Source organism: Pipistrellus hanaki, assembly GCF_964339955.1.
Source record: "Pipistrellus hanaki genome assembly, chromosome: 14".
NCBI lineage: Eukaryota > Metazoa > Chordata > Mammalia > Chiroptera > Vespertilionidae > Pipistrellus > Pipistrellus hanaki.
The window spans coordinates 18507399-18533770 of NC_140516.1; the positions used below are offsets into that span (position 1 = coordinate 18507399).

The 26372-nt window shown below is 41.2% G+C and overlaps 2 protein-coding genes and 1 long non-coding RNA gene across 11 annotated transcripts in view; 1 reads left to right on the forward strand and 2 right to left on the reverse strand.

Moving 5' to 3' along the window:
- On the reverse strand, positions 1–11540 carry HNRNPH3 (heterogeneous nuclear ribonucleoprotein H3). Of its 9 annotated transcripts, none has more exons than XM_084904276.1 (10): positions 11277–11540; positions 6329–6462; positions 5667–5805; positions 5029–5168; positions 4471–4557; positions 2845–2960; positions 1735–1870; positions 576–671; positions 401–493; positions 1–295 (listed from the first exon to the last, which is right to left on the reverse strand). In XM_084904276.1, the coding sequence occupies exons 2-10, from the start codon at positions 6438–6440 to the stop codon at positions 219–221; spliced, it is 996 nt and encodes a 331-aa protein (XP_084760402.1). In that variant the 5' UTR covers positions 6441–6462; positions 11277–11540; the 3' UTR covers positions 1–218. The 9 variants fall into 9 exon arrangements, with proteins under 9 accessions (XP_084760402.1, XP_084760399.1, XP_084760401.1 ...); XM_084904273.1 differs by having other exon boundaries at positions 4984–5168; XM_084904275.1 differs by having other exon boundaries at positions 11258–11540.
- PBLD (phenazine biosynthesis like protein domain containing) overlaps positions 10450–26372 on the forward strand; it is a 27215-nt gene continuing 11292 nt past the window's right edge. The window contains exons 1-2 of the mRNA XM_084904303.1: positions 10450–10721; positions 19910–20038. Coding sequence (XP_084760429.1) covers positions 19955–20038 — 84 coding nt within the window. The 5' untranslated portion in view covers positions 10450–10721; positions 19910–19954. The remainder of the gene's footprint in view (positions 10722–19909; positions 20039–26372) is intronic.
- Positions 21440–26372, reverse strand: part of LOC311632596 — a 43868-nt gene continuing 38935 nt past the window's right edge. Inside the window, exon 5 of the long non-coding RNA XR_014796811.1 lies at positions 21440–26332. This is a non-coding gene — a long non-coding RNA (uncharacterized lncRNA). The remainder of the gene's footprint in view (positions 26333–26372) is intronic.

Consider the following 26372-nt stretch of genomic DNA (forward strand, 5'->3'; position numbering starts at 1 on the left):
TGGTTTGAATATAAAAATTTATTTTAAGTGAAAGTATGCAACAAATAAAACCTACAGAAACAGATTTTCCCATCACAATCTGTTGCTTTACCAAACGAGATTTGAGAAAACATTCCTTCAGTCATTATAAAGTTCTTAAAATACAAAAGAAATTAAATCTGTAAGAAAGTCTAGTAGACCAGATTCTGTTGTCAGGACTATTATGTTGGTGGTTTGCTCTAATACATCCCACGCCATCCACCTCCACTCATGCCACCTTGCCCATAGTAACCTCCACTTCCTCCACCACCACGACCTTAGAAAAAAAGACATTGGGTGTTTAATAAGAGGTTACCAAAGTAGAAGACAGTCTGCACCACATATGGGGGCTAATGAACTGAACCAGAGTAACCACACTTACCATAACCACCCAGGCCATCAGGAGTCCCGTATCCTCCACTGTAATTGTTCCCCATTCCCATTCGTCCAACAGATCCATAACCACCCTGATTATCTTTAAAAACAAAACAAACAAGTTTGAGGTTGACTGCTAAGTGTCTAACTCAACTCCATTTACTTTACAAAACTATACATACCCATTCCATCTCTGCCATAGCCTCCCATTCCAGAACCTCCCATTCCAGAGCCGCCTCCAGGAGTGGAATTCAAGAAGAGTTCAATGTATCGATGTTCTTTAGAAAAAAAGAGTAATAGGGAAAATGGATCAAATTTATCAAAGCATAAACAGGCTGACTACCTAATATGTTTACAGATTCTGAGGGGAGTGATAAAACGAATGCTGGTCAGAGATAAAATCTAGTTTTGTTCAAACTATATAATCTTTAACGAGTTTCCTTATCTATAAAAAGGACTGATACATTGTTTCAGAACCAGCTGGTACACTTCTTAAAAATATATTACAGGCCAAAACCGGTTTGGCTCAGTGGATAGAGCGTCTGCCTGTGGACTGAAAGGTCCCAGGTTCAATTCCAGTCAAGCGCATGTACCTTGGTTGCGAGCACATCCCCAGTAGGGGGTGTGCAGGAGGCGGCTGATCAATGTTTCTCTCTCATTGATGTTTCTAACTATCCCTCTCTCTCTTGCTCTTGTAAAAAATCAATATATTAAAATATATATATTACAGGCCCAATCATAGAACTGAATTAGAATCTTAATAGTAATGTCCAGGAAAACTTTTTAAGTACCCTTTTTAAGTGATTTAAAACGTTTTTAAGTGATTGATGTGTAGCCATATTTGGGAATAACTGGTCGAAGTACAATTAAATGGCTTACAAAACTGATTTGATGACATGAAGGAATAACTTATCCAAGTCGATCAACGTATAGAAGATGTACTGCCCAGCAGGTGCTGCTCAGTGGTTGAGCGTCAACCTATGAACCAGGAGTTCACAGTTTGATTCCCAGACAGGGTACATGTGGGCTCGGTCCCCTAGAGGCAGCCAATCAAGGATTCTCTCTCATCGATGTTTCTCTCTTCCTTCCTCTCTGAAATCAATTTAAAAAAAAAAATTTTTTAAAGTGATACCCATGGGCAAAAGGCATGAAACTCAGACAAGTAACATACCTATTCCCCCTTTTAACAACTTAAGCGATAATTACCTGTCAAGTATTAAGAATCTGAATTAATGCTTCAATATAAAATATAAAGTTCCCTAGAAAGCTATGAAAGTCTGAACTTATAATAAACAAGTTCACACCTAGGAAACAAGCTAGCATGCCGAGGATACTACTTACGCATGTTATTCTTATCTTTGGACATGGCAGCTACTGCATCTTCATGTGTCACAAACTCTACGTCTGCTTCTCCTGTTGCTCTGCCATCAGCTCCAACATCAATATGCACTCGTATTGGATTTAGTGGTGAGAAGAACTAAAGAAAAACGTTACTTTTTTATTACCAAAATCACCAGATGCCTTTGTTTTTGTTCATTAAAACAACCCTTCTAGCCGAAACCGGTTTGGCTCAGTGGTAGAGCGTCGGTCTGCGGACTGAAGGGTCCCAGGTTCGATTCCGGTCAAGGGCATGTACATTGGTTGCGGGCACATCCCCAGTAGGGGGTGTGCAGGAGGCAGCTGGTCGATGTTTCTCTCTCATTGACGTTTCTAGCTCTCTATCCCTCTCTCCTCCTCTCTGTAAAAAATCAATAAAATATATATATTTAAAAAAAAAACAAACAAAAAAACAACCCTTCTACTGCCCCGTCAGTCATTATAAAATTCTTAAAATAGGCTAACAATTACATCAACACTAAGGTTCTAAGAATATAAGACCACACTTAGGAAAATACAGATACCTGGAACTTAGGCCAAGAAGGTTCCCAATTAAGAGTTAGAGCAAAGATTTTCTTTAAAAGCTACACAGTAAATACTCTTGGCTTTGTAGGCCACTGGGAGCCAAATACCGGATGGCTTTTGGGCTGAAGTTCGCTAAATCTCTAACCAATATGAAACCAACCATTTTCAAATTAATAGCAGCATCTATTTCCATTATTTTCAGCACCATATAGCCTAGAATGCCAAACCAAACTACTTGAACTTTCCACTTGTTAGATATATTTGTACTTCTGAAACTCCACACAAAGGAAACCATCTCCCAGTTACCACCACAATGCTAAGCAGTCTTTCACTGAATTCTTAACTGGACTTGTAACTGTAGCATTTACTTGCTTGAATCCTATGTAGGTCAGCACAAAATGGACACAAAAATATTCATCAACTATTGAAGATATATACAGTCACATTAAAAGGATTCTGATATTAAAATGAAAACAAGAACATTAAGAATGCTTTAAAAATGTAGATAACAGAATTAGTATAAAACCACTAATTACTAAAATTACTCACATTAGCAATGTCATTTTCAGTTGCACGAAAAGGCAGTCCTCTCATATGTACAAAATGACCGCCATGAAAACCTGAACTGGCATCACCAGCTCCACCATAGCCATGTCCTCCCATACCTAAAAAGACATTTCCAGGTCATAAACTGGTACCTGTAGGAAGGCATTTCAACAAAGTATTTCTTCCCTATACACATCTTTTCCTATTTACAGCTTTTTGACAACCCCAAAAGATTTTAACACTTATAGTTGTTAATACATCAAATGGAGAATTTATCAATGAGTATACATACACACACTAATAGAGAAATATGCAAATTATCTGCTAGTGTCACGCCACGACTGAATCAGCAGGCTGTGTCCCTGCCCTCTGCTCAGGCAGCTGCAGGCCCGGGGAGGGACAGGATACAATAGGAGGGAATAAGAAAGAGACGGAGAGGAAGGCAGGCCTGCACGCAGGCAGGCCAAGAGAAACAGAAATACAGAAAGGGAACAACAACAAAAGATGCAGGAATAGGACAGGAAACGCAGAGCTGCAGGCGGGAGGGGTGTGCCCAGCAAGGGGCAGGGCGGGATCCTCGGCGGCAGCAGCAGTGCCTGGGCCTGGGCCACCCTCGCTAGGCAGGGAATGGGAGCAGGATGGCAGCGGAGAAGCCAGGGAAGGGGGAGGGGGCAATGAACAACTGGCTGGGCCGGGGATTAACGCCCCTCACCCAATGGAAGCTTTAAGGAGGGAAGGAGGCAAGAACTTTATAAAGGAGTCAGTAGAGAGCAGAGTTAGAGGAGGAGAAAGGATGTATAAGTGAACTGTATAAACGAAAATCAAGTATAGTTATTAGGGACAGATTTTAAAAGTAGGAATCAGAAAAGAAAAAAGATAAATGATAGTGAATAATTAGGCAGGTAGATATTAAAACAGTGGAAGTAAGTAGAGAAGAATGTATGGGGAAGGTAGGATGAGAAAGAGCAAGGGAAGAAAAGTTTTAAAGGTGAGCAGGTAGACCTTAAAAGGAGAATGGGAATAGGGAAGAAATGGAGTGAGCTAAGCATGTGTGAGGGAGGAAGTGAGGAAAAAAATTAAGGTGGGAAGGAAGGAAAAGGGGTGGGAGGGCAGGGATAAAGGTAAAGGGAAGGAGGATTGTGGGGAGGGAGGATAGGAGAAAGATGGGAAGGAGGATAGAAAAGGAGGAGGAAAAAAAGGAGGAAAGAAAAGTTTATAAATGAGTTGGTCGGAAAAGTGTTAAAGGAGAGAAAAATTTTGTGAGGGAGAAGCCAATAAGAAGTCAAATACAATTGCATATGAAGGGAATAAGACTAAAAAAAATTATAGGGGCGACCAGGCCAGCAGGGGAGGGCAGTTAGCGGGATCAGGCAGGCAGGCGAGGGTTAGGAGTCAGCACTCCTGGATCGTAAGAGGGACGTCTGCAGGAGCGGGCTTAACTGGCAGAAGGATATCCCAGGAGGATGCCTGGATTGGAGAGGGTGGTCAGGCTGAGCCCCTCCCCCATGCATGAATTTCATGCACCGGATCTCTAGTATAAAGGTCTATTTAGGAATACACTAAAATATGCCTGAATTGATTTTACCAAAATTCACCTAAAAACAAGTATGTCTTTAATATTTAATTTACCTCTTCCATCTCTCATTCTGTCATCAAAGCCATCATTTCCATAGCCATAATTATTATAGCCACCATAGTCATCAAAACCTCCATAACCTGTATAATTTGAGAAAATACATGAATACTTTAAGAGATAAATTTTATAGTTTACAAAAGCATACTCTATATAAGCAGTTTGACTAAAGTATTACAACTCCCAACATGTGAAAAAAAAGCAGTTAACACCTGGTAAAAAAATTAAAAATCTAAAAAGGATACATTTAGACATTTAATTTCACTCTGATGCCAAGAAGAAAATGTCCAAACGGGTCAATATCTTCATTTTAATTTTTGTATACATTATCTAGGTGTCAATATGTGCATCAATCAAGTCCCACAGCTGGCCATGGGAATCCGTAGTTTCATGAACAGGTTTTAAAACCTAGTAGGTACTGAAATTACTGCCATTTCTGTATTTCTTGACAAAGTGTCAGGAACATTAAGAAAATGACAACAGAACCTTTGTTCATTAGATACACATACCACCATCATATCCATCACCTCCTCGTCGCATTCTGTCATACATACTTCCACGCCCAGCTCCATAATAACCCCCTCTTCCTCCTATTGGTCTATCATATGGTCCTGGTCGCTGGCCCAGCAATCTTCTTGGTGGATCATAAAATCCTTTGATTTCACTCCTGCTACTTCTGAAGATCTCAATATACCTATTTAAAAATGGTTTAAGGTACTGGTTTCAGCTTAAATGTATTAGAGTAAGTAAGATATTGGGCAAAATGCAATAAGTTTTTCTGTATCTATATACATAACCCAATTTATCCTAAATACACCATAAAGTTAACATTTTTACACCTACAAACTTAATAATTAATATATTTAAGTTTTACATAGACAAATCAATCATCTGAGATATAAATATAATAATTTTAGCTTGTTTCCTTAAGCACAAGATAGATGTTTAGAGAAAATAGTTGATTATACAAAAGCATTTATCAACATCCTACAGAGAAATGGAAACAATCTAATTTTAATTTAAGCAAACTATTAGCATTAATTCCCCACCCATATCTGTAGTTTCCAAGTTAAATTATCAATTTTTTAAAACCATCCCAGAAAAATGTTACTGGTACCCCCCACTTAAGCAATAGTGACCCACAACCCCCAAAAATAAAAATGTAACACCATCCCAAACTCTCCATCCCCACCTGTGCCCTATTCTTTCCTTGTGTTTCCCCAGAGCATTTTCTGCTATCTCCTTTGAAGCAAACTGCACGAAGGCCTCCCCTGTGCTTCTCCCCTGGTAGTCCATCGTCAATGTTATCCCATTTGGCACGATTTCCAACCCTTTAACCCAAGGACAAATAACCCCATCAAGGGGAACAGTGTTAAAGGCTGAAACATTCCCATCTGAATCAAATATTTAAAACAACTCTAAACAAAACAAAACAAAGTACTTAGATCCCCATCACCCCATAATACAAATGGAAGATTTTTTCAAAAATTGGATTACACAATTTTTTCTATCTATGTCTTTATAAATCACATACTCTACAGCCCACCTATATTACATGAAAAAAAAGAAAAAGAAAAAAAAAGAAAGCTGAAATCAAATTAAACTATGCTCCATCTTCTAATTCATGGTTCATTTCATCACACATAATTACTCAATTAAGTTAATTGCACATTAGTTAGGTTTTACATATTCTATACATTCTGTATTAAATATTAACTGGAGCAAATTTCATAACTATACATTAACCAAGATATATCCAAATTAAAAAGTCCCCCAAACAAGCAAATGGGTTTTATAAATTAAAAAACTGAGTAATAACAAAATCTACTAAACTTTGACTAATACTAGAGGTACCTTGGAAGAACTGAACTATTTCCTCTTTGCTGCAACCAAATGGGAGTCCACGAAGCCGTACTGTCCCATCACTAGCGTCATTTGGACCATTATGTTTCATAACCCAATCCATCTCAATACCGTTTGATTAAATGCTATAAAAAAATAAACAAGCACATAAAGCAGTCAATCAAAATATACTCAATCAAAATATACTGAAGAAACACCTCTCAATGGTGCACAACAGGAAATGTAACAGGACTCAATGACTCCAATGACAATGCTACAACACAACACCTTTCTGTTTTGGGTCGGGCAAAAAAATTGGGAAAGCCAGTGAAACCTGCCTCCTCCCACCAAAAAGCACTCAATTCCTAAGAATCAAATATTATATTTTACCTAATTGAGTAAGTTTACTTAATTCCACTCTAAGTCTTCTTGTTCAAACTCTATTTCCTAACCTATCTTTTAGTATCAACTCTACCTCTGCCCCATCTCTCAAATTTTCATTCATTTTCTATGTCCTGCAAATTCTTTAAAACCTGATCACTCAAAAGTTGCACATAAGTACTACCATCCACTCACATTAAGAACACAAGCCAAAAGTACGTATGAGTACTTCTTCGATGTTGGAAAAAATGGCATCATAAAAGTGTAAACTTATTAGATGCACTATAGTTCTGAACATATCCAATCTTTTGAAGGGGGAAAATTTTTAACACTCTTGTAACGAAATCTGGTTCACACACTCCCAAGAGTAAGTTTTAAGTGATTAAACTAGATTGAATTTCAAAAATGGAGTTGTAAAAAGGCACTTAAGTTACTGAACATACTATATTAAAAGTTACTCACTGCTTTACTTTTAGACACAAATTTTAAAAAATTACAATACATTCACACTCAAAAAGTATTAAAAAGGGTACAGTGAATAGACCTCTTTCCCCTCCAGAAAGATCCACCCACCCAGGTCCCTTCCCAAGACAACCATCCTTCCTTAAAGATTCCAGAACACTTTAAAGAGGCTAATGCAGAAGTCCTTCAGCTGCAGAAACTTACCAGAGCTTACAAATTTCATTATGCAGCTGTAGGAATCCTACTCACCTGGTTATTTCAAAAATTTCCCTCACCACCTCCTCCCCTGTAAACAAAACAATTTGTTCACTCGATTCCTTTATGCTTAAGACTTATTTCATACCAACAGGATTCATTAATACTTAATTTCACATGATTGAATTAGCAGTGCAACTGTTAGGGGCAGCATCTGCAGAGAGTGAAATTCCCCTGCCTAGAATTCTTGCTTTCATTTAAAATAAACTAATGTAGAATTTCCCAAAAGTGGTTACAAATCAAATCAGCTCTGCATATGAATCACTTCTGGTGCCCGTTCTTTATTGTTGCTGTAACTTTTAAAATATTTTTGATTTTTAGAGAGAGGGGAAGAGAGAGGGAGAAACATCTATTGACTGCTTCCTGCATGCCCCTTACAAGGGACCAAGCCTGCAACCTGGGCATGTGCCCTGATTAGGAATCGAACTGGCAACCTTTTGGTGCACGGGAGGATGTTCAACCAACTGCGCTATACCAGCCAGGCTGCTGCTATTTTTTTAGTCCTACACAGAGATCCCAAAAGTGAGAGTATGCATTTTTATTTGACATTACAATTCTTATGCACACAAATAACTGGTATGGACTTAATTTTAGAGAAAAGAAATGGCTTGAATCCTTAAAGTCTGTCACTCACTGGCTCCTTAATTTAGGCAAAGTACTTACTGCTGTGTCCAACTGGAAAAATGAGCAATGCTGCCTAGACCTCACTGGACACTTTTAAGAATTATTAAGGGCACAGTAGAACTAATGAAATGCACCACAAAGTAACAGGTTGAACCTTCTAGGACAGAAAAGTATTCTGAATCTCAAAAGGACAGTTTCATATTTCCTTGGAAATCGTCTAAAGCAGAGGGAAAAACTGTTCTAATAGCCCTCAAAGTAGGCCTCAAATCAGTCTGGGGGAAAAAGAGACATTTTGAAGATCTACCATTTTCTTAAACTGTTGTAAAAACAAACAAACAAAAAACAAAAAAACAACAGCACCAACTTAAATAGCTGTTTCCTATAAAGAGTGATTTAGGGACAAGGGAAAAAAGCGGAGATTTAACCTTATACATCACTTCCTCATGAAAAAAATCTAATAACTTTGCAAAGTCAATCTAATCTGTTGTGAAAAGATATTAGTATGGTGCTTTTTATCATTAGCATTTTTTTCAATGTGAAGGTAATATTTTGGGAACAAATACAAAAAGCTGGATATAGATTACCTTTACGACAAGCACTAGTGCGCAAACTAGTTTTGATTTTCAGGATCAGTTACTCCAATGAGAGCCTATATAGTAAAAATAACAGATAAGGCACAACGTCTTTAAAAAACACTAACTCTGGTTGGATGGCTCATTTGGTTGGAAGTCTTCCCACACATTAAAAGGTTTCAGATTTGAATGCCAGTCAGGGCACATACCTAGGTCGCTTCTCATCAGGGTATGTACATGAAGCAACTTTATTCCATGTTTCTCTCCCCCTCCCTTCTACTTTCTCTAAAAACTAGTAAAAGCATCCTTAGGTGAGCATTAAAACACACACACACACATCCTAAAGTTAACACAATTTTAAATTACGGAAAAGTTAAGCAGATTCAGAGGAAACTTTTAAAAGGGTGATTCTTCTTCACCTGTGTTCACAGAGTACACAAAAACGGAAGCACACACTGTTATCTCTTTAAAACCCAAAAATTGCGTCTAGAATTCTACTTAGAAAACCAAAACGAACTTTAAAGGCATACAACCAACTTTGGTACCTTAATAAAGCTGTCTCAGAAACCACTTAGCTTTTACTAATTATTCAGGATAATTCTTTGCAACGGCATCATGGCCAATCACATTGTTTTAAGATTTCCAAGTGTTAGCACCAATTAAAAATACCAGCAGTTGAAATAATAGGACAATTTGAGTGGGTTTTGTATAAGACTTTAGTTCCTTAGTAAAAGCATCTAACAGATTCTTTTATCACAGAAATTACACTATCTTCTTAAGCATACAATACAAAAAGGGTTTGATGCATCAATAATAACTTTCTAAATGACAATCCTCTGGTCCTAAAAATGAAAATGAACTTCAAATTTCGGCAAAAAACGTGGTGATATGTTAATTTAAAATCATTCCCCTTTTCAAAGTGCTCACTCAATTAAAAAAAAAAAAAGGCACATCACTAATACCTAAAAGGAGGTAAGTTCATAAAAAGGGATTTGAATGAGTTATTACATTCAGCCACTTGTTTACTAAAACGAGGACATAAAACACACACACACGCGCGCGCACACACTCTTAAAAAATTTAAAGGAATTTACATAGATTTCCATATTATGATGCGTATGAGGGCAGAAAAAAGATTTCTAGGGCAATCATATTAGGAAAGCTGTTATATCACATATCAAAGTCCCCAAAGTAGACCACCCTCTTGTAAAGATTCCCATGAATTAGTGGAAACTCCTCTTCCCCTTTCCTATTGTCTTCAGTGTAAACTTCCGACCCAGCTTCTCCCGTGTCCTAAGGACCCAAATCACCCCACTATCTATGGACTGGGCTTTAGTGTGTCTCTCTGTTGAGTAGGCCTATGCTCCTGTTCAAAATATTCCGATAGTTCTACACTAGATTAAAACAAAACAAAACATGCCATCAGAAAATAAACACCAATTGTATTTTTAAGTCATTTTACTTCTACAACCTAATGCCCGGCCCCCCCAACCCAGGTCTTCGAACAGTAACTCAATTCCTGCACACAGACACATTTTTGCCTCCACTGATTGCTTTCACTTCTTTCCAAATGGAAACGCCTAATGCTAACCCAGCCTGTGCCAAACCACACAAAACCAACCGCTCCACTGCCCCCCTCCCGCCCCCGAGTTCAATAAGCCTCATCACACAGCTCCCTGGGCCCGGGCGACCTATTTGAAATACTATCCATTTCACATTCCTATTTAACCCCCTTTTCTGCTCACAAACCAAATCACCCACAGATTCTTTAAATAGTACGTTTAAGGTAAGCGTGAATAAAATAACAACAAAAAGACCCGTTGGAAAAGGAGTACGTACTCTTTTCGAAGTTCCAAATCTGGGCTACAAGGGCCGGCTAAGCGTCCCGTACTCCGCCCCGGAGGCTTTCCGCTTATCTAGCTGCCCCAGGACCGGAGAGCTCGGGAGCGCCCCCGCCCCCCGCGCCCCGGCGGCCGGGCCCGCTCACTCCGCCGCCTTTGTCCCGGCCGCGAGCGGAGCGCCTTCGCCGCCATCGGCTCTCCGCCCCCAGCGCCAGCCTCTCTGCTCTGGAGAATCTGCGTCAGAAGACACTCGCGGTCCCGCCAGCCCAGGTAGCCCGGCCGAGACTGCGGAGGGAGGGAGGGAGGAGGAGGAGAGAGGCCGGGCCCATCCCGCGCCATTTCCATCGGGAGCGCGCCCGCCGGCCCAGGCCGCCCCACCCGCTGCCCGGCCTCTCCCGGCTCGCTCCGCTCCCCACCCTCTCCCCGCCGGGGCGCCCCGGCCACCCTCCGGCCTCCCACGCCAGCTTCCGGGAGTTGGGGAGCCGAAGGAGAGAGAGGAAGGCGCCGGCGGGAAGCCCGGGCGGCCGCGCCACCGTGCCCAAGATGGCGGAGGCCGAGCCAGCGGGGAGACGGGGGAAGGCTGCGTGACCCCCATGCCGGGCTGCGGTGTCCCTCACTCAGTTCCGCATGAACGGGTGTTCCCCCCTCCCCCCGACAAGCCGCCCCCCCAAACCCCCGGGAAGTGGGAGATCGCCCGGGAGGCGCAGCCTGGCCGTTCCCGAGCGGCGACCTCCACACTCCCCCTCCCCCACCCCTTCTCCCGTCCTTCTCCCGACTCGGCTCCCGGCGCCGCCAGCCCAACCTACCCCCTTGTACTTCAGATACCCTGTCAAGCGACTGCAGCGCCCGCGGGGTCCGGCCGGCAGGAGGAAGAAGCCGCGTTCCTCGGGTTGGCGCTCCCACAACGGTTCTCCCAACCGTCTCCGGCGGAGGCAGCCGCGGAGGGAGCTGCGCAGCACAGCGACGGGCTTGGGGGGATGGGGCCGAGCGAGCGAGAGCAACGGGGACCGGCCGGCGGCGTTCTCGCGAGACGAGAGCGTTGGTCCCGCTTTGGCGCAGCCGGCAGGGAGTGCGCTTGCGCGCTGCTAGGGCCCGAGTCCGACGCGGCGAGGAGCCGAGGCGGGTCCAGTTGGAGAAGGGGCGGGGCGGAGGGACTTCCGCTCGTCTTTGCTCCGGCGGGCGCAGCCTTCCACGTCTCAGCACCCACCTTTCTGGCCTCTTGGAGGATGAGGGGCCGCCGTGGTCCTGCCCGCGTGTGTAGAAAGGACCGTGGTGCCTTGGTTTGGAGCGGCTCTCCGGTCCTCGGGGCCCCCCAAATTCCAGCGGGGTCCCCGCTCGCCCTGCGTGGAAAGGCGCCGCGTGGCTCAGCCGCCAAACACCGGGAAGGTTTTCCGTGTCCACCATGTTTGCATTATGCAGGAAAAATAGCTGTGGTTCGACACTGGGGAGGTCCGGGTATCCGGCAGACCATTCTGGGCCTGGGGGCTGGGCCTCCCTAAACCCGTTTCCTTGCAAATCTCACATCGGCATTCCTCTGGCCTTGCATCTCTCGCACTTGGTCACCTGAGTGACTGGCTCAGCGCTCAGGGCCCAGTCGGGTTTTCTACATCGAGCTTTGCTTTCTTGAAAATGGTGACACCTAGTAAATGCCTTTTGGTTATGCTCACATACCACCAAGGTTCCTAGTGACACCTAGTTTTTTTTTAATTGTTATTAAAAAGAAAAACAAGCTCAATTTTGGGGAAGGATGAAGGGCAGTCATGGTAAAGAGATCAGAGCAAGTTAAGGCCCAAACGTAGGAACGGACATGAAGTGAAAAGGGGGAAACTAACGTGAAGTTCAATGTCCAGTCAGACTATGTCCTGCGGACATTAGGAAGCCGGTGGGACAGGGGGTGTTAGCAGTGAAGAAACCTAAATAATCCCCCCCCCCACCCCCCCCCCCACCCCCATCTGGAGTGTGTAGGATGGATCCAGGAAGCTAGTTACCTCCAGATAATGGAAACTTCCATTTCATGACTAATTCAACCTCAAATCTGCTCAAGACAAGTGTGGGACAGCCTTGAGCTCGCCCCGGCACCTTTCCCCTCCCCGCCCCTTCCCCCCAAGGGTCTCACTATGACTTTTTTCTCTCCTAAGCTCAAAGGGCCCCATTTTTTGCCTCTGTAACTTGTTTCCTGAAGCCCATATCTTCTGCTTATTTATTCTACCTCTGTGACTTTCTAAATAAACGTTCTCTTATGGTTTGGGAAAAAAAGCAAGTGTGGTGTTGTGGGGTCAAACCCTGGGTTCAAAATAAGATCATCGGAGGCTGATGATTTATTTAAAAAAGCAAATATTTATTGAACTGGCCAGGACAGCCGCAAGAGCACCACACGCAGGCGGACTCCACAGGACTGCACTGCTTCAGGGGCAGGTAGTTATTTTTAAAGGTTCTGAGAAGGAAAACCCCTATTTTGCAATAAACTGTTGTTCAGAATTTTCTGCTGTTCTTCCTAGATAAAATGTTGCTTTCTAGTTTGCGTTAGCCGGTTTGAAGAATGATGAAGATAAATTTAGTTGTCTGATCTTGTAGGCCAGAGACCAGATATGCCCACAATCTCAATACCATGCCAGATGCACTTTTTCAATTGGATAGAACTGTATTGTTTTCAAGGCCAGCATCCAGATAACCACTAAGTGTACATAGGGCTGGCTCTTTATTTATTTTTTAAATACATTTTATTGATTTTTTTACAGAGAAGAAGGGAGAGGGATAGAGAGGTAGAAACATCGATGAGAGAGAAACATCGATCAGTTGCCTCGTACAACCCCCCGCACCCCCGCCTCCCCCCCCCTCCCCTCCCCTACCCCCCCCCCCCCCCCCCCCCCCCCCCGGGATGTGTCTGCAACCAAGGTACATGCCCTTGACCGGAATCGAACCCGGGACCTTTCAGTCCACAAGCCGACGCTCTATCCACTGAGCCAAACCAGTTAGGGCAGGGCTGGCTCTTTAATAAAAAATAATTTTTTAAAAAAGGAAGTTCTGCCTGTAACCTTGCTTAGAATTTGAATTCATCCTCCCTAAAGCCCATTGCTTGCGATGAACAAAGCAAGTCTCTCCAAACTCTCCCCCTGCACCGTCCAACGCTTGGGAACTCTGCAACAGTTCAAACCACAGGAATTTTCCTTTGTTCTAAATTCTAAATCCTAAAGACTATATTCTAAGAACTGGGGACAGCCCGCAGGGTTGTTCCCAGTCACGCCCTGCTGGACATTGGAATGTGGCCCTGTCTTGCAGGAGCAGAACTCAGCGGTTAATCTCCAAAGGTTATGGTCCCAGGCACAGGAAAATTGCCTCAGCAGGCTTAAAATTCAAACAGTTTTTGAGAGGTATATTCTTCATGTCTTACTTCATGTGGGGCAGTAGAATTGGCTAAGCCATAGTGCTATAGTGCCTTTCTTGAGCCCACTCCCTCAAAATGCCCCCAGAGAAAGGGGGGAGGTAGTGTCTGGTCATCATTACGAGAGGCAGGAAAACAAAACCAGGAGAACAGTAGCTCACATGTATTGAGAACTTGCTTGAGCTAGGTGCTGTGCTCAATTCACTGACTCTTTACAACCCTGAAAGGTAATAATTAGTAGTATTATCCCCAATTTACAGATGAGGTGCCTTAGTTTAGAAAAGTGAAAAAAATTGCCCATGGTCACACAGGCAGTGACAGAAGCTAGGATCTGAACCCAGGTGGTTTTACTCCAAGGGCAGGGTCATCATTTCAGGCGAATGGAAGTTACTTCCCCTAAAAAAACACTGGACTTACCAGAACAGGACACCTGCAGTTAACCATTAATTGGCTGGAGACTTTTAAATAGGGCTGAAACTTGATGTTCTGGTGACACTATGAGTACCTCACCCTCTTCTTTTTAAAATAACTGCTTATTAGTCAAGACTCCAAGATTTCACCCTTCAGATGGAGTTCTTTACTAGTTTCAAGTCACATCCCTACTTTATCCTTCCAGTCTTTCCACCTGATTTGGTAGATGGAATTCTGTAATCCATTTCATCCCTTGCCTGAATTGGAACAATCGATAATTACTGCCTGGTTGAGTTTGGCATTCTTTCCGCATACTTAATTTATATAGTTAGGCCACAATCCTAAAAGCATTGTAATAATTTTTTATCACCACACCTTGATGTTTTCTTTGGACATAATTTCTTTGTAGTGTTCACTCTGCTGTTTGCCAGTGTGAGTGCTTAGGAAGAACTTGAAGCGAGTACATATATTCCTTTTGCTTTTTATCATTATAGCAAGAAGGAAGTTTTGAGTTTTTAAAAAAGCACGCTATATATGGGGTACACCTAATTTTATTTAACTTCCTACTTTAGTATTTTTCTAAAAAAATAAAAATAAAAATAAAAGGCTATCAACTATTTCCATTTGCAAGTTGAATCCTGCAAGTATGGCGTGGTACCCACTGCTCCAATGATCCCTACGGAATTGTTTCCAGCTGGATATTCGTGGAACTGTTTCCATAGAGATGGTTAGAAATAAGGGCTTCCAGCTGCTTTGGGGATTTCCCCCCTCTATCTGTCTTCCTTTCAATCATTTCAGTGCTTCCCTATTAGCATAGAGATCAGAGGGGCCCTGGAGAGGATCTTGTTAGAGGCCATAAGGAGAGAAAAGATGAAAAGGGAGAAGGAAATGGAAGTACCCACACCACCCAGGGGAAAACAAGACAATGAACATGTGACCATGTATTACACCATCCGGAGGAGAGGAGAGGAAAATTCCATGCAGAGCCCAAGAGAAAGAGAGAGATACAGAAATCCAGAGATTGCACTTCTGGGGAGGAAGGCATATTAACCAAAAATTGGAAATTGGTTAAGACAGTTGTTCACATATTTCTCCAATGACATTCTAAATTGATATAAAAGTGATCATCATAATCTTTTTGCCTATATGAAAAGCATATTTTAAACAGCAAAACTAAGTGTTTAGAAGTGTGACTAATTAAGGCAGTTAATGCCTTTTGAACACTAAATCTGTCTTACTAATGTTTTGTGAAATGCTTATTCTTGGATTTATATTATATATACCTTCCATCTTTAGAAAGAAGTGATCTTCCTTGTCATGATTCCAAATTACTTCTCAGGACAAGGCTTAATTAACTGTTAACATTCTTAATACTTTTTTGTTTCTTTAAGTCATATAAGTGTTCATCTGGGAATAGGAAAATTCAAAGGTCTCACCCAATTTTTAATAATTATGCACTAAGTAAGCAATGGAAATTTAAAAGAAAAAAAGCACCTAACATACTAATTTTTGAAAATAATTAAAATTATTGAACATTCTGCCGAAACCGGTTTGGCTCAGTGGTAGAGCGTCGGTCTGCGGACTGAAAGGTCCTGGGTTCGATTCCGGTCAAGGGCATGTACCTTGGTTGCGGGCACATCCCTGGTAGGGGGTGTGCAAGAGGCAGCTGGTCGATGTTTCTAGCTCTCTCCCTTCCTCTCTGTAAAAAAATCAATAAAATATATATTTTTAAAAAATTGTTGAACATTCTTTTTGTACCAGTGGACTGATGTTTAGAATAGGAAAACAGTTACAAATTATAGCTACGGTACTTAAGGATTTGAAATCAAATTGTTGTATTGCTTTTATTGTGCACAATAACTTAGAAAGCAGCACAGATAAAAGAATAGCACACCATTTCCTGCCCTCCCACTCACATGATTTTAAGCTTCTGACAAGTAGATAAAAATACAGGTTTCATTATATATGTACCTATGCCTCTGACTGGTAGATAAGAATATAGCTTTCATTTATATATATATACCTATGCCAATGATTGTTATGTTGAGGGTGAATGCACTTTAAGTAATTCATTTTCTTTCTTTTTTTCTTTCTTTTTTTTTTTAAAATATTTTATTGATTTTATACAGAGAGGAAGGGAGAGAGAGAGCTAGAAACATCGATGAGAGAGAGTCATTGATCAGCTGCCTCTTGCACACCCCCCACTGGGGATATGCCCGCAACCAAGGTACATGCTCTTGACCGGAATCGAACCGGGGACCCTTCAGTCCCCAAGCCGACGCTCTATCCATTGAGCCAAACCGGTCCCGGCTAAGTCATTCATTTTCACCACCATCTAGTCTAGTTATTATGGACCAAAAAATAGAAAAATCAGGAGATAAAGCTCCAAAGATTACCAAGAAAATCAATGGCAGCCAAAACCGGTTTGGCTCAGTGGCCTGTGGACTGAAAGGTTCTAGGTTCGATTCTGATTAAGAGCATGTACCTTGGTGGCAGGCACATCCCCATTAGGGGGTATGCAGGAGGCAGCTGATCGATGTTTCTCTCTCATCGATGTTTCTAACTATCTCTCTCCCTTCCTCTCTGTAAAAAAATCAATAAAAAATATATTTACAAAAAGAAAATCAATGGCAAAATTTAAAACTGTCTTCATAATCAGAGTCAAACAGGCCTAGGCTCCAACCCCAGTTTTGACACTTACCTACCAGTTGTTTGGTTCTGAGGCAGTTAACTTTTTGGAATCTCAGTTTCTTTTTAAAAATTTATTTATTGATTTTTAGAGAGAGAGAATGGGAGAGGGATAGAAATACCAATGAGAGACCTCATCCATCTGCTGCTTCCTGCACGCCCCCTGTTGAGGATGGAGCCTGCAACCTGGGCATGTGCTTTGACTGAGAATCAAACTGACTTCTTGGCTGATGCTCAACCACTGAGCCACACCAGCCGAGCTGAGCCTCTAAAATGGGTTGTTAGGTTGTTATACAGGGTAGTGATTAGTAGTTGAAATAATAAAAATTCAAGTCCCATCCTGTTTCATGTGTGTTTGTCACACCATTATTAATAAAAGCGGTTCATTCCTATTAAACAAGCCCTTACTTGTACCTGGCACTGGATCCAGCTCTGCAGCGTGGTCCTGGGTGGGCTTTGGAATCCTGTCAACTACACCAAGTAAATGTTGATGTAAGAAAAATTCAAACCTATAGAGAATTTTTATGAGTTTATTTAAATCAAACCGATGATATATGCCAGGGAGCAAGATCTCTGGCCTTTTTTTTTTTTTCTTTAATATATTTTATTGATTTTTTACAGAGAGGAAGGGAGAGAGATAGAGAGTTAGAAACATCGATGAGAGAGAAATATCGATCAGCTGCCTCTTGCACGCTCCCTACTGGGGATGTGCCTGCAACAAAGGTACATGCCCTTGACCGGAATCGAATCCGGGACCCTTCAGTCCACAGGCCGATGCTCTATCTACTGAGCCAAACCAGTTTCAGCTGATCCTTTGCTTTTGTTTGTAGGTTGATAATCAACCTCAAATTAGGTAATTTTGGCTGAGGTGGGGGGCATAGATATTGAGAGGGGGAGAAGAGAGAAGACTAAGAGGAGGCCCAGCAGAGATGATGAGCACTTAAACTAGAACAACAGTATTAGGGATACATATAAGAGGATGTCTTTGAGAAATATTTAGGAGCTATTTTCAGCAGGATTTAGTGGTTGATTAGAGGGGCTATGGGTGGGTGAGTTAAAAAAAGTCAAAGGTGAATTATTTTTGGTTTAGGGTTGGATGGTAGGGACAGCAATTGACATAGGAAATACAGGAATGTTGGGTATGTTGATTTAGAGATTCCATGTACAATCCAAGTGGATATGTCTAGGAGGAAATTAATATGTGCTAATTAACATAGATCTGGTATTCATCAACATATATTTTGCTTTTACATTTCTGGAAGCAAACGTGCTATAAAATATGTTGTAAAAACTGGAATTAGAATTTAACTTATACTGAGTAATAAAGAGGAATGAGAGTTACACTTAATGTAATTACTGATCAGGTAGGGTTAAAGCTTGTCATTTTGCTATTGGTTTCTATATGTCTTACATCTTTATTGTTCCTTTATTCTTTCATTTATTGCTTTTTTGCATTAACTAGCTATTATATATGAATATACATTAATATACTGTATATTTATAGTAAGCACGCATTTGTAAGTATACATAAAAAAACAGAAGGATACAAATAAAATGGTAGTGTCTTTCTGAAGATAAATTTAACTGTGTAAGTTAAGATGTCTACCTACCCTCCACACCCAAGGATTTCACTCTTAGGAATCTATTATAACTTGAAAAATATTTATGCTATGAACTATTAAGAGGGTAAAAATTCTGATTAAATGCAATGTCTTAAATATTAGTAATGTTATTGCTTGGGGTCAAAAGGTACAAACTTGCCGAAACTGGTTTGGCTCAGTGGATAGAGCGGACTGAAAGGTCCCAGGTTCGATTCCGGTCAAGGGCATGTACCTTGGTTGCGGGCACATCCCCAGTAGGGGGTGTGCAAGAGGCAGCTGATCGGTGATTCTCTCTCAGTGATGTTTCTAACTCTCTATCCCTCTCTCTTCCTCTCTGTAAAAAATCAATAAAATATATATTTTAAAAAAAAGGTACAAACTTATTAAAGTTAACAAAGGGGCTCAGTTTGTTGTCAGTCTGATTCAAATAAACTCTATGGGAAATTCTCAAAAAATAAAAATACAGAAATAGAAATACCTGTGAGCTGCCAAGGGGGCTGGGGCCTGGTGTGGGCAGCCAGCAGGGCTTCCCAGGCCTTTTCTGTTCTCCTGGAAAACCAGAAATTCGTGTTAGGTGGGTCATTTTCTTTTAGATATAACCAAGCACCGTCTAATTTGCTGAATCTTCAAAAAGTACGATAACTTTGGGAGGGAGGGATCCCTCCATTACTATCACAAAGTCCATGTTTCTAGTAAAGAAAAGGGAACACCCAGAATATTAGTAGAGTTTCTCTTTAGGCAGCGGAGTACAGGAGATTCTTTTCTCCTCCCCCCTGTTTTTCTGTATTTGACAGATTTGAAGTAAAAAGGAAGTATTATTCTTTTAATGAAAAACTTTAACTAATCTGTGTCATGAGCTCACAAAAATCTCCATCTGCAGATTTAATAAAATAACACAAAATTAATTAAAGCATTAGGCTTCTTTGATATTAAGTCCAAAAGTAAAAAGAAATGTTGTTATATGGATATGGGTCACTTTAATTTGCTAAGTTTTTTTATTTTTATTTTATAATGAGCATACTTTAATAATTAGAAAACATACATTCTTTTAAAAGGGTAGTAACATTCATTGGGTGACTTTAAGCACATATGTGCCCCTTGGATGTTTCGTTCACTTCATCAAAAACATAGCCTAAGCTAGTTTTGGCTACTTTAAGAAAGACTATGATGATGTTGTTAACCATATGTACAGTAGGAAACATTAATACACAATTTGAAAAGAAAATATTCTATTCATTTTGGAGGCTTAAAAAATTAGGGGTCACATGTCTTTAAATGTAGGTGTGTTGGAGTAATTGCTTGACTTTGTATCTGGGAGTTGCCTCTGTACACCAAGTGAAACATTAACTTTCTGACTTTTTTTTCCCAACAACAAGATTACCAGCGATTGTGAGAGCCTGCAGAGACGGCCTGCAAGGAAAATGAAGCTCCCTATTTTCATAGCAGATGCCTTCACAGCACAAGCATTTCGTGGAAATCCTGCTGCTGTTTGTCTCCTAGAAAATGTAAGTATTCGTTTGGAAAGACAGTGCTTGGAAATCTAGATTCCCTGAGAACTAAATATGCCTTAAAAAAATCAGGCCTACCTGTTTACCTCTGTGTTTTTTGTGTGCCAAATGATAGCAGCAACGTTCATGTCTGCAAATTGATTGAGGCGAGAAAGCTTACGCCGACATGTTTAATTCTAGAGAAATGAGGGCTCATGTAGGGAAGGATTAGAACTCCCGTTAGCCCTCAGGCTTTCATTTAGTTAGCACCAAATGTGGAGGAGAATAAAGTTAGTTGAGTTTTATGTGATTAGACATGGCTGGTATTACATTTAGCATGAAAGCTCCAAACTGCATATTTTTAATCTTACCTATAGTCCATGTAATTAGAGATTTTTCTAAGGATGAAGAAATAAGATGTTTTGCAAGGAGTTAAGTAGAAAGATAGAAGGAATTAAGCTCTAATATAGGGAGAACTTAGTTTATGGAAAGTCTCATTTTTAAAATGGCTTTCTGATTAGGATAAGCATTAACAGGTTAATTAAATGTTCCCTGACCTTAAGTGCTTTGTGCTGGTCCCTGGTTATTATTAGGAAGCAAGCCAAGATACCCTTCCATGCAGAGCAGTTAGTGCCAGAGTATGTATGTATATGTGAGAATTACTTCAGAAACACTGTAAGCAATTCATGATCTTGAGTAAGTTACTAAGTTGGGCAAAATGCGTGCTGGGGCATTGGTGTGCAGTGAATCCCAACTGGCCCGCACGTCAGAATCACAGAGGAGTTTTAACATGTCTAAGCTCAGGCCTCATCCCAAACCAGTGACAACGGACTCTCTGGGGTGCAGCCCCGGCTGCCCTATTTGTTCATCTCCGTGTGTGGGTCCAGTGTGCAGTGTGCAGACAAGGTGGCGAGAGGCCCAGGTTTCCCTGAGATAGGTGAGGACCGTTGAGTCCTTGGTGTGCTTATTTTCTTTCCCAAGCAGAGCAGCAAAATGGTGATCAAGAGTTCAAGAGTCCTCCACTCACTTTAACATACATTCATTACGCAACCTTGCAGTTGGCACTGGCCAACCACACAATGCTGAAAGAAAGTAATAAAATTAACAGGCTTTATCTAGTAACACAATAGTTTGCGAGGATTAGCAAGAGAATAATTAACAACCAGATTCTAAGTAATGAACTTTCTTTAGAAACAATCTGGCAGCCCAGCTGGTGTGGCTCAGTGGTTGAGTACTGACCTGTGAACCAGGAGGTCGTGGTTTGATTCCCAGCCCAGGGCACATGCCTCTGTTGCAGGCTCACTCCCCAATGGGGGGCATGCAGGAGGTAGCTGATTGATAATTCTCATCATTGATGTTTCTCTCTCTCTCCCTCTTCCTTCCTCTTTGAAATCAACAAAAATATATTTTAAAAAAAGAGAAAGAAACAATCTTCAAATACAACTCCACCTTGAGGAATTGTGAAATTGACTAAAGCTGCCTGTCAAGAATCTCAGTATATTTGCCCATGTCCCATGTTTCCTTGAAGAGTTTTGAAAATAGTTTTAAGTGATTTATATACTCAGTTTTCACTAGATGACAAGGATCAGGATTATTCCTCATTTTTTAAAAAAATCTCCAGTGTACTCATTAAGCAACAGGCTTAAGGATCTCTCTCTCTACCTACCTAACTCTATCTCTCTATCTACCTCCCCAATAAGATATATTTTACAAGTTATTTATGTATTTGGAAAAACTAGGAAATAAAATTTTAACAAAGAACTCAACATAATTCAAAGCAAAGTGCTTCAGTACAAATGGGAGAAAGAAAAAGATGAGGAAGTCCACGACGGGACATTCTTTTGTCTCCCGATTCACTTCTGGGCCTTGGACCTGTGAGACGAGGCTCATTTGTTGGCCAGTCAAAGACAACTGAAAAGACAGATATCTGAAGACCAGTTTGCTAGCTTTTCTATTCTATGGACATGAGAATCCTGTTCTCCTGAATGCTAATTTAACACTTTCCCCAATTCATAATCAATACAAATTATAAAGAAAGTGTAAGCTGTTTTCTGCCCTTGGATTCCTTGTCCCGGGCTGGAGACAGAGACCACCTGAAACACAAGTGAACTCAGGAAAATGTCACTGACAAACAGGGCTAAACCTTATAATGCTGACCACAGTTCAGGTGTTTAGCATGTCACTGACATATTCTACAAATATTTATCAACACCTGCCAGGAGCCAGGCTCTGGGCGAGGGCTGGGAGGTACAAAGTTTGTCTGCCCCAGAGGTGCTCAAAGTCTAATGTAAGCCTGATCACGATCTTAGATCCATTCTGTCTTGTTTCAGAACACCCGGCCTAGCACATGGAAGGCACTACATCAATATCTGTTGAGTGAAATTAAAAATATAATCAATTAAATTATGGCAAACTCTCTGAAGAGTTCTGGTTAACCATTTGTCATTGGCCTTACTTTCTCCTTGGTGGGGCAGGATAGGGGGTATGGGGAGTGAGAATGAGCTTTGGGTTCAATTTGGAGCTGGAGAGATGAGGCATCCATAGAACTACCAAGATGGCCTACAGCTTGAGTACCGCATTGTGTGGACATAACTTCACAATAAGAAGTCCCAGTGCCTCAGAAGGAATCTCTGATTTCTTCCTGGATGATTTAGAACTTTCTACATCCAACTGTAGTTTTTTCTTTGCTGGAATCCATCTGCAGCAGAGGGACAAAATAAAGACTGAGAGCAAGTTATATGTGGGCTGTCATATTTCTGAACTGCCACAAGATGGGAGTATTTTAAAATTTTACTCATTTTCTGATTATTAACTTTTGTGTGGGCCTAATGATGATGGAACCTCAGTGTCCCAATGCAGTACACTGGAACTAAAAAAATAAATAAAAAAAAAAAATCATGGTTGTTATGTTGGAAATGTGTCTCATGTGACATTGCCAAAGGGAAATGGCTATTAAAGCAAAAGAATTAAAAGTTGTTGGTTTGAGCCAAAACCGGTTTGGCTCAGTGGACTGAAAGGTCCGGGGTTCGATTCCGGTCAAGGGCATGTACCTTGGTTGGGGGCACATCCCCAGTAGGGGGTGTGCAAGAGGCAGCTGATCCATGATTCTCTCTCATTGATGTTTCTAACTCTCTATCCCTCTCTCTTCCTCTCTGTAAAAAAATCAATAAAAATATATTTTTTAAAAAGTTTTTGGTTTGCAATTATTATGTGCTGCATTTGAAAATAAGGTTGTAGTGTAAAATGGAAAAATTATTTGACCAAAAATTCAATATTTTAAATGAGTGTTTCTAAAGTTTCTAAAGTTCTTTTGTTTCTAAAGTTCTCAAAGTTGAACCAGTATGAGCCTTCTCAGGATTCACCATCATGTTGACCTTTGGTTCCACTGCAGAAATTCAGCTGTATATGGTGCATACTGAGGGCTGCTATTACCAAATTTTCTACATTATGTCTGTCCCTCAGGCAAATAACAGGTATCCTGGCACAGAAATTTGTTACAGAAGTTCAAATTACATTTGGTGTCATATGGTAGAGAGGATTAAAGTAAAGCATGTATAGCCGAAACCGGTTTGGCTCAATGGATAGAGCGTCCGCTTGGGGACTGAAGGGCCCCGGGTTCAATTCCGGTCAAGGGCATGTACCTTGATTGCGGGCATATCCCCAGTAGGGGGTGTGCAAGAGGCAGCTGATTGATGACTCTCTCTCATCGATGTTTCTAACTCTCTATCTCTCTCCCTTCCTCTCTGTACAAAATCAATAAAATATATTTAAAAAAATAAAAATAAAGTAAAGCATGTATTCTAGCTGATGTGCAAAACAGCCCATTTGCAAGGAAATTTATTGCCAAAAGATGGTGAGCTTGGCTACAATGTGGGATGCTCTAATGCTTGCAGAGGGTCTTGTCTCAGGAAGCAATAGATAAAGAAATGAAGATATAAGGATAGGGAGAGTTTGACCAGATCAGAGAGAGGAAGGACAGGCAGGCGGGCACCACGGGTCCTGCAGCCCAGGAGGCACACCCAGAAGACAGGCACCGGCTTTCCTTTGTCACCTGCCATTCACTGTGAGCCCCGGGACCACAGGCTCTGCACCAGGGAACCCAACGGCTTTGTTTCTCTCAGGTGCTGTGTGCACAGCCATGTGAGCCAGTTTCCACAGAGAACATTCTGTAGGCCATGGCAAGTGCTTGAATTCAATTCTCTCCCCCCCAATTATAAGTTTATTTAGAAAATCACAGAGCTAGTAGAAGTTAGCCGACTCGGCTGCACAGGCTCAGGGAAAAATGATGGAAGCAAAAGAAGGGCCTTTAGTCCACAGGATGACTCTCTAGACACTGAGCCAAACCAGCTAGGACCGTTATCAATTTCTTAAGTGATTTTTCTTTCTATAGGACTACAGAGCTTCTATAGATTTTTGAGTATAGTGCTCCTTTAAGTAAACCTCTTGCTAGGATTTTTATATCAGCTGATAATTTAAAAACCATGACTAATTTTTTCACAATAACTACTGTTTTTTGCCTTATATGAGTGTATGGAAAGTATTTTGAAAGAATTTGAAACAACTAAAAAACCAAGTGTGCTTAACTTGCATAACTCAGATAAGTGAATTATAAACTTATGAACTTATTAGAATAAAGTAATAATTCTTATTTCTGGGTTTAGTTAAAGCATAAATTCATTTGTCTTTGGAATTCAAACTATAGCTAGTAAGCATTATGTTGATTAAAATTTTATTTTTATTTTCAAAAGGAAAACTCATTTCTTTTTTTTCTTTTTTTAAATTTAATCTTTTAATTAAATTATCTGTGTACATATTTTACCATTGCCGGAAAACTCATATTTCTGACCCATTTTTTCTTAAGAGGAATGTGTGTGTTTGCAAATACATATGTGTATGCATGAAACTTCACTAAAGAACTATTACTCCCATTTTAAAGGTGAGAAAACTGAGGCCCTATGAGAGCAAATGACTTGCCCACTTTGCACTGCTCTGAGGGCTGATCCAGATATAAATCCAATTCTATCTGTTTCCAAAGCCCACATTATTTATATTTTATTTTATTTTATTTATTCTTTTAATCTTCACCTAGTGATATTTTCCCATTGCTTTTTAGAGAGAGGGGAAGAGAGAGGAAAAGACAGAGAAATATTGATGTGAGAGAAACACATGGATCGGTTGCCTCCTGCACTTGCCCTGGGCTGGAGAGGAGTCTGCAACTGAGGTACATGCCATGGACCAGAACTGAACCCAGGACCCTTCAGTCCACAGACTAACGCTCTATCCACTGAGCAAAACCGGCTAGGGCTATTTTTAACATTCTATTTTGAAAACTTAAAAACCTACAAAAAAGTTTCAAGAATGGTACAATGAACAACCATATAGTACCTTTCCTCTAGATTCATTGCAAAGCCCACATTCATAATCATTTACCATTTATTAACATATCATGATCTTAGGATATTCTACAACCCCTGTGTTTAATTTCTTAATCTGCAAGTGGGTAAAGTATCTGTATGGAGGGTTTTAAAAGTGAATATTAAGTGAATAATGAATTGTCCTTTCAGCAAATGTTTATTGAGCCCCTCTCATCCTGGGATGAATACAAAGCACTGTTCTAAGCCAGGTCTAAGCAAGCTAGCACCGTCCGTGCCCTCTCAGAGCTCCCAGTCGGAGGTGGGGGGACCCACAGTAAAGGACACACTGGGCAGTGGTCAGCAAACTCATTAGTCAACAGAGCCAAACACCAATAGTACAACGATGGAGATTTCTTTTGAGAGCTGAAAATCAACTTCTGCGCACGGGCCACGAAGTTTTAATCGCACTGTATGTATGCCCGCACGTGGTATTTTGTGGAAGAGCCACACTCAAGGGGCCAAAGAGCCGCATGTGGCTCATGAGCCGCAGTTTGCCAACCACTGCACTAGGGAGTGTCAGGTGGCCAAGGCACTGGGAGGAGGCAGTGCTTTTGGACAGAGCAGTGGGGAAGGCATCCTGCAGGAAGTGACCTCGGCCTGGAGCCTGGCCCACGAAAGGGAGTGAACGGTGCATACATGGGGCAGAGAGGCCTAGCCTGTCCAATGTCTGTGCCACTTTTTTTTACCTGACGAGAAAGGGAGTCTGCGAAGTTCCCGTTGGCGGAGACTGTTGTAGAAGAGAGCACATGCTCTCACATAGACAGCGTCATAATCTCACAAAGGACAGGCCAGGCCAGTAGGTTTTTCAGAGTCTGTTCCAGCTTCGCATACACCTACAGCCCTTCTTCATAAGGTGCCAGTCTTTATCAACGTGCCTGAGTTCCTTGGCAATTATTTCCTGTTAAGCATGTGAGTTTTAACATTAATAAATGATGTTA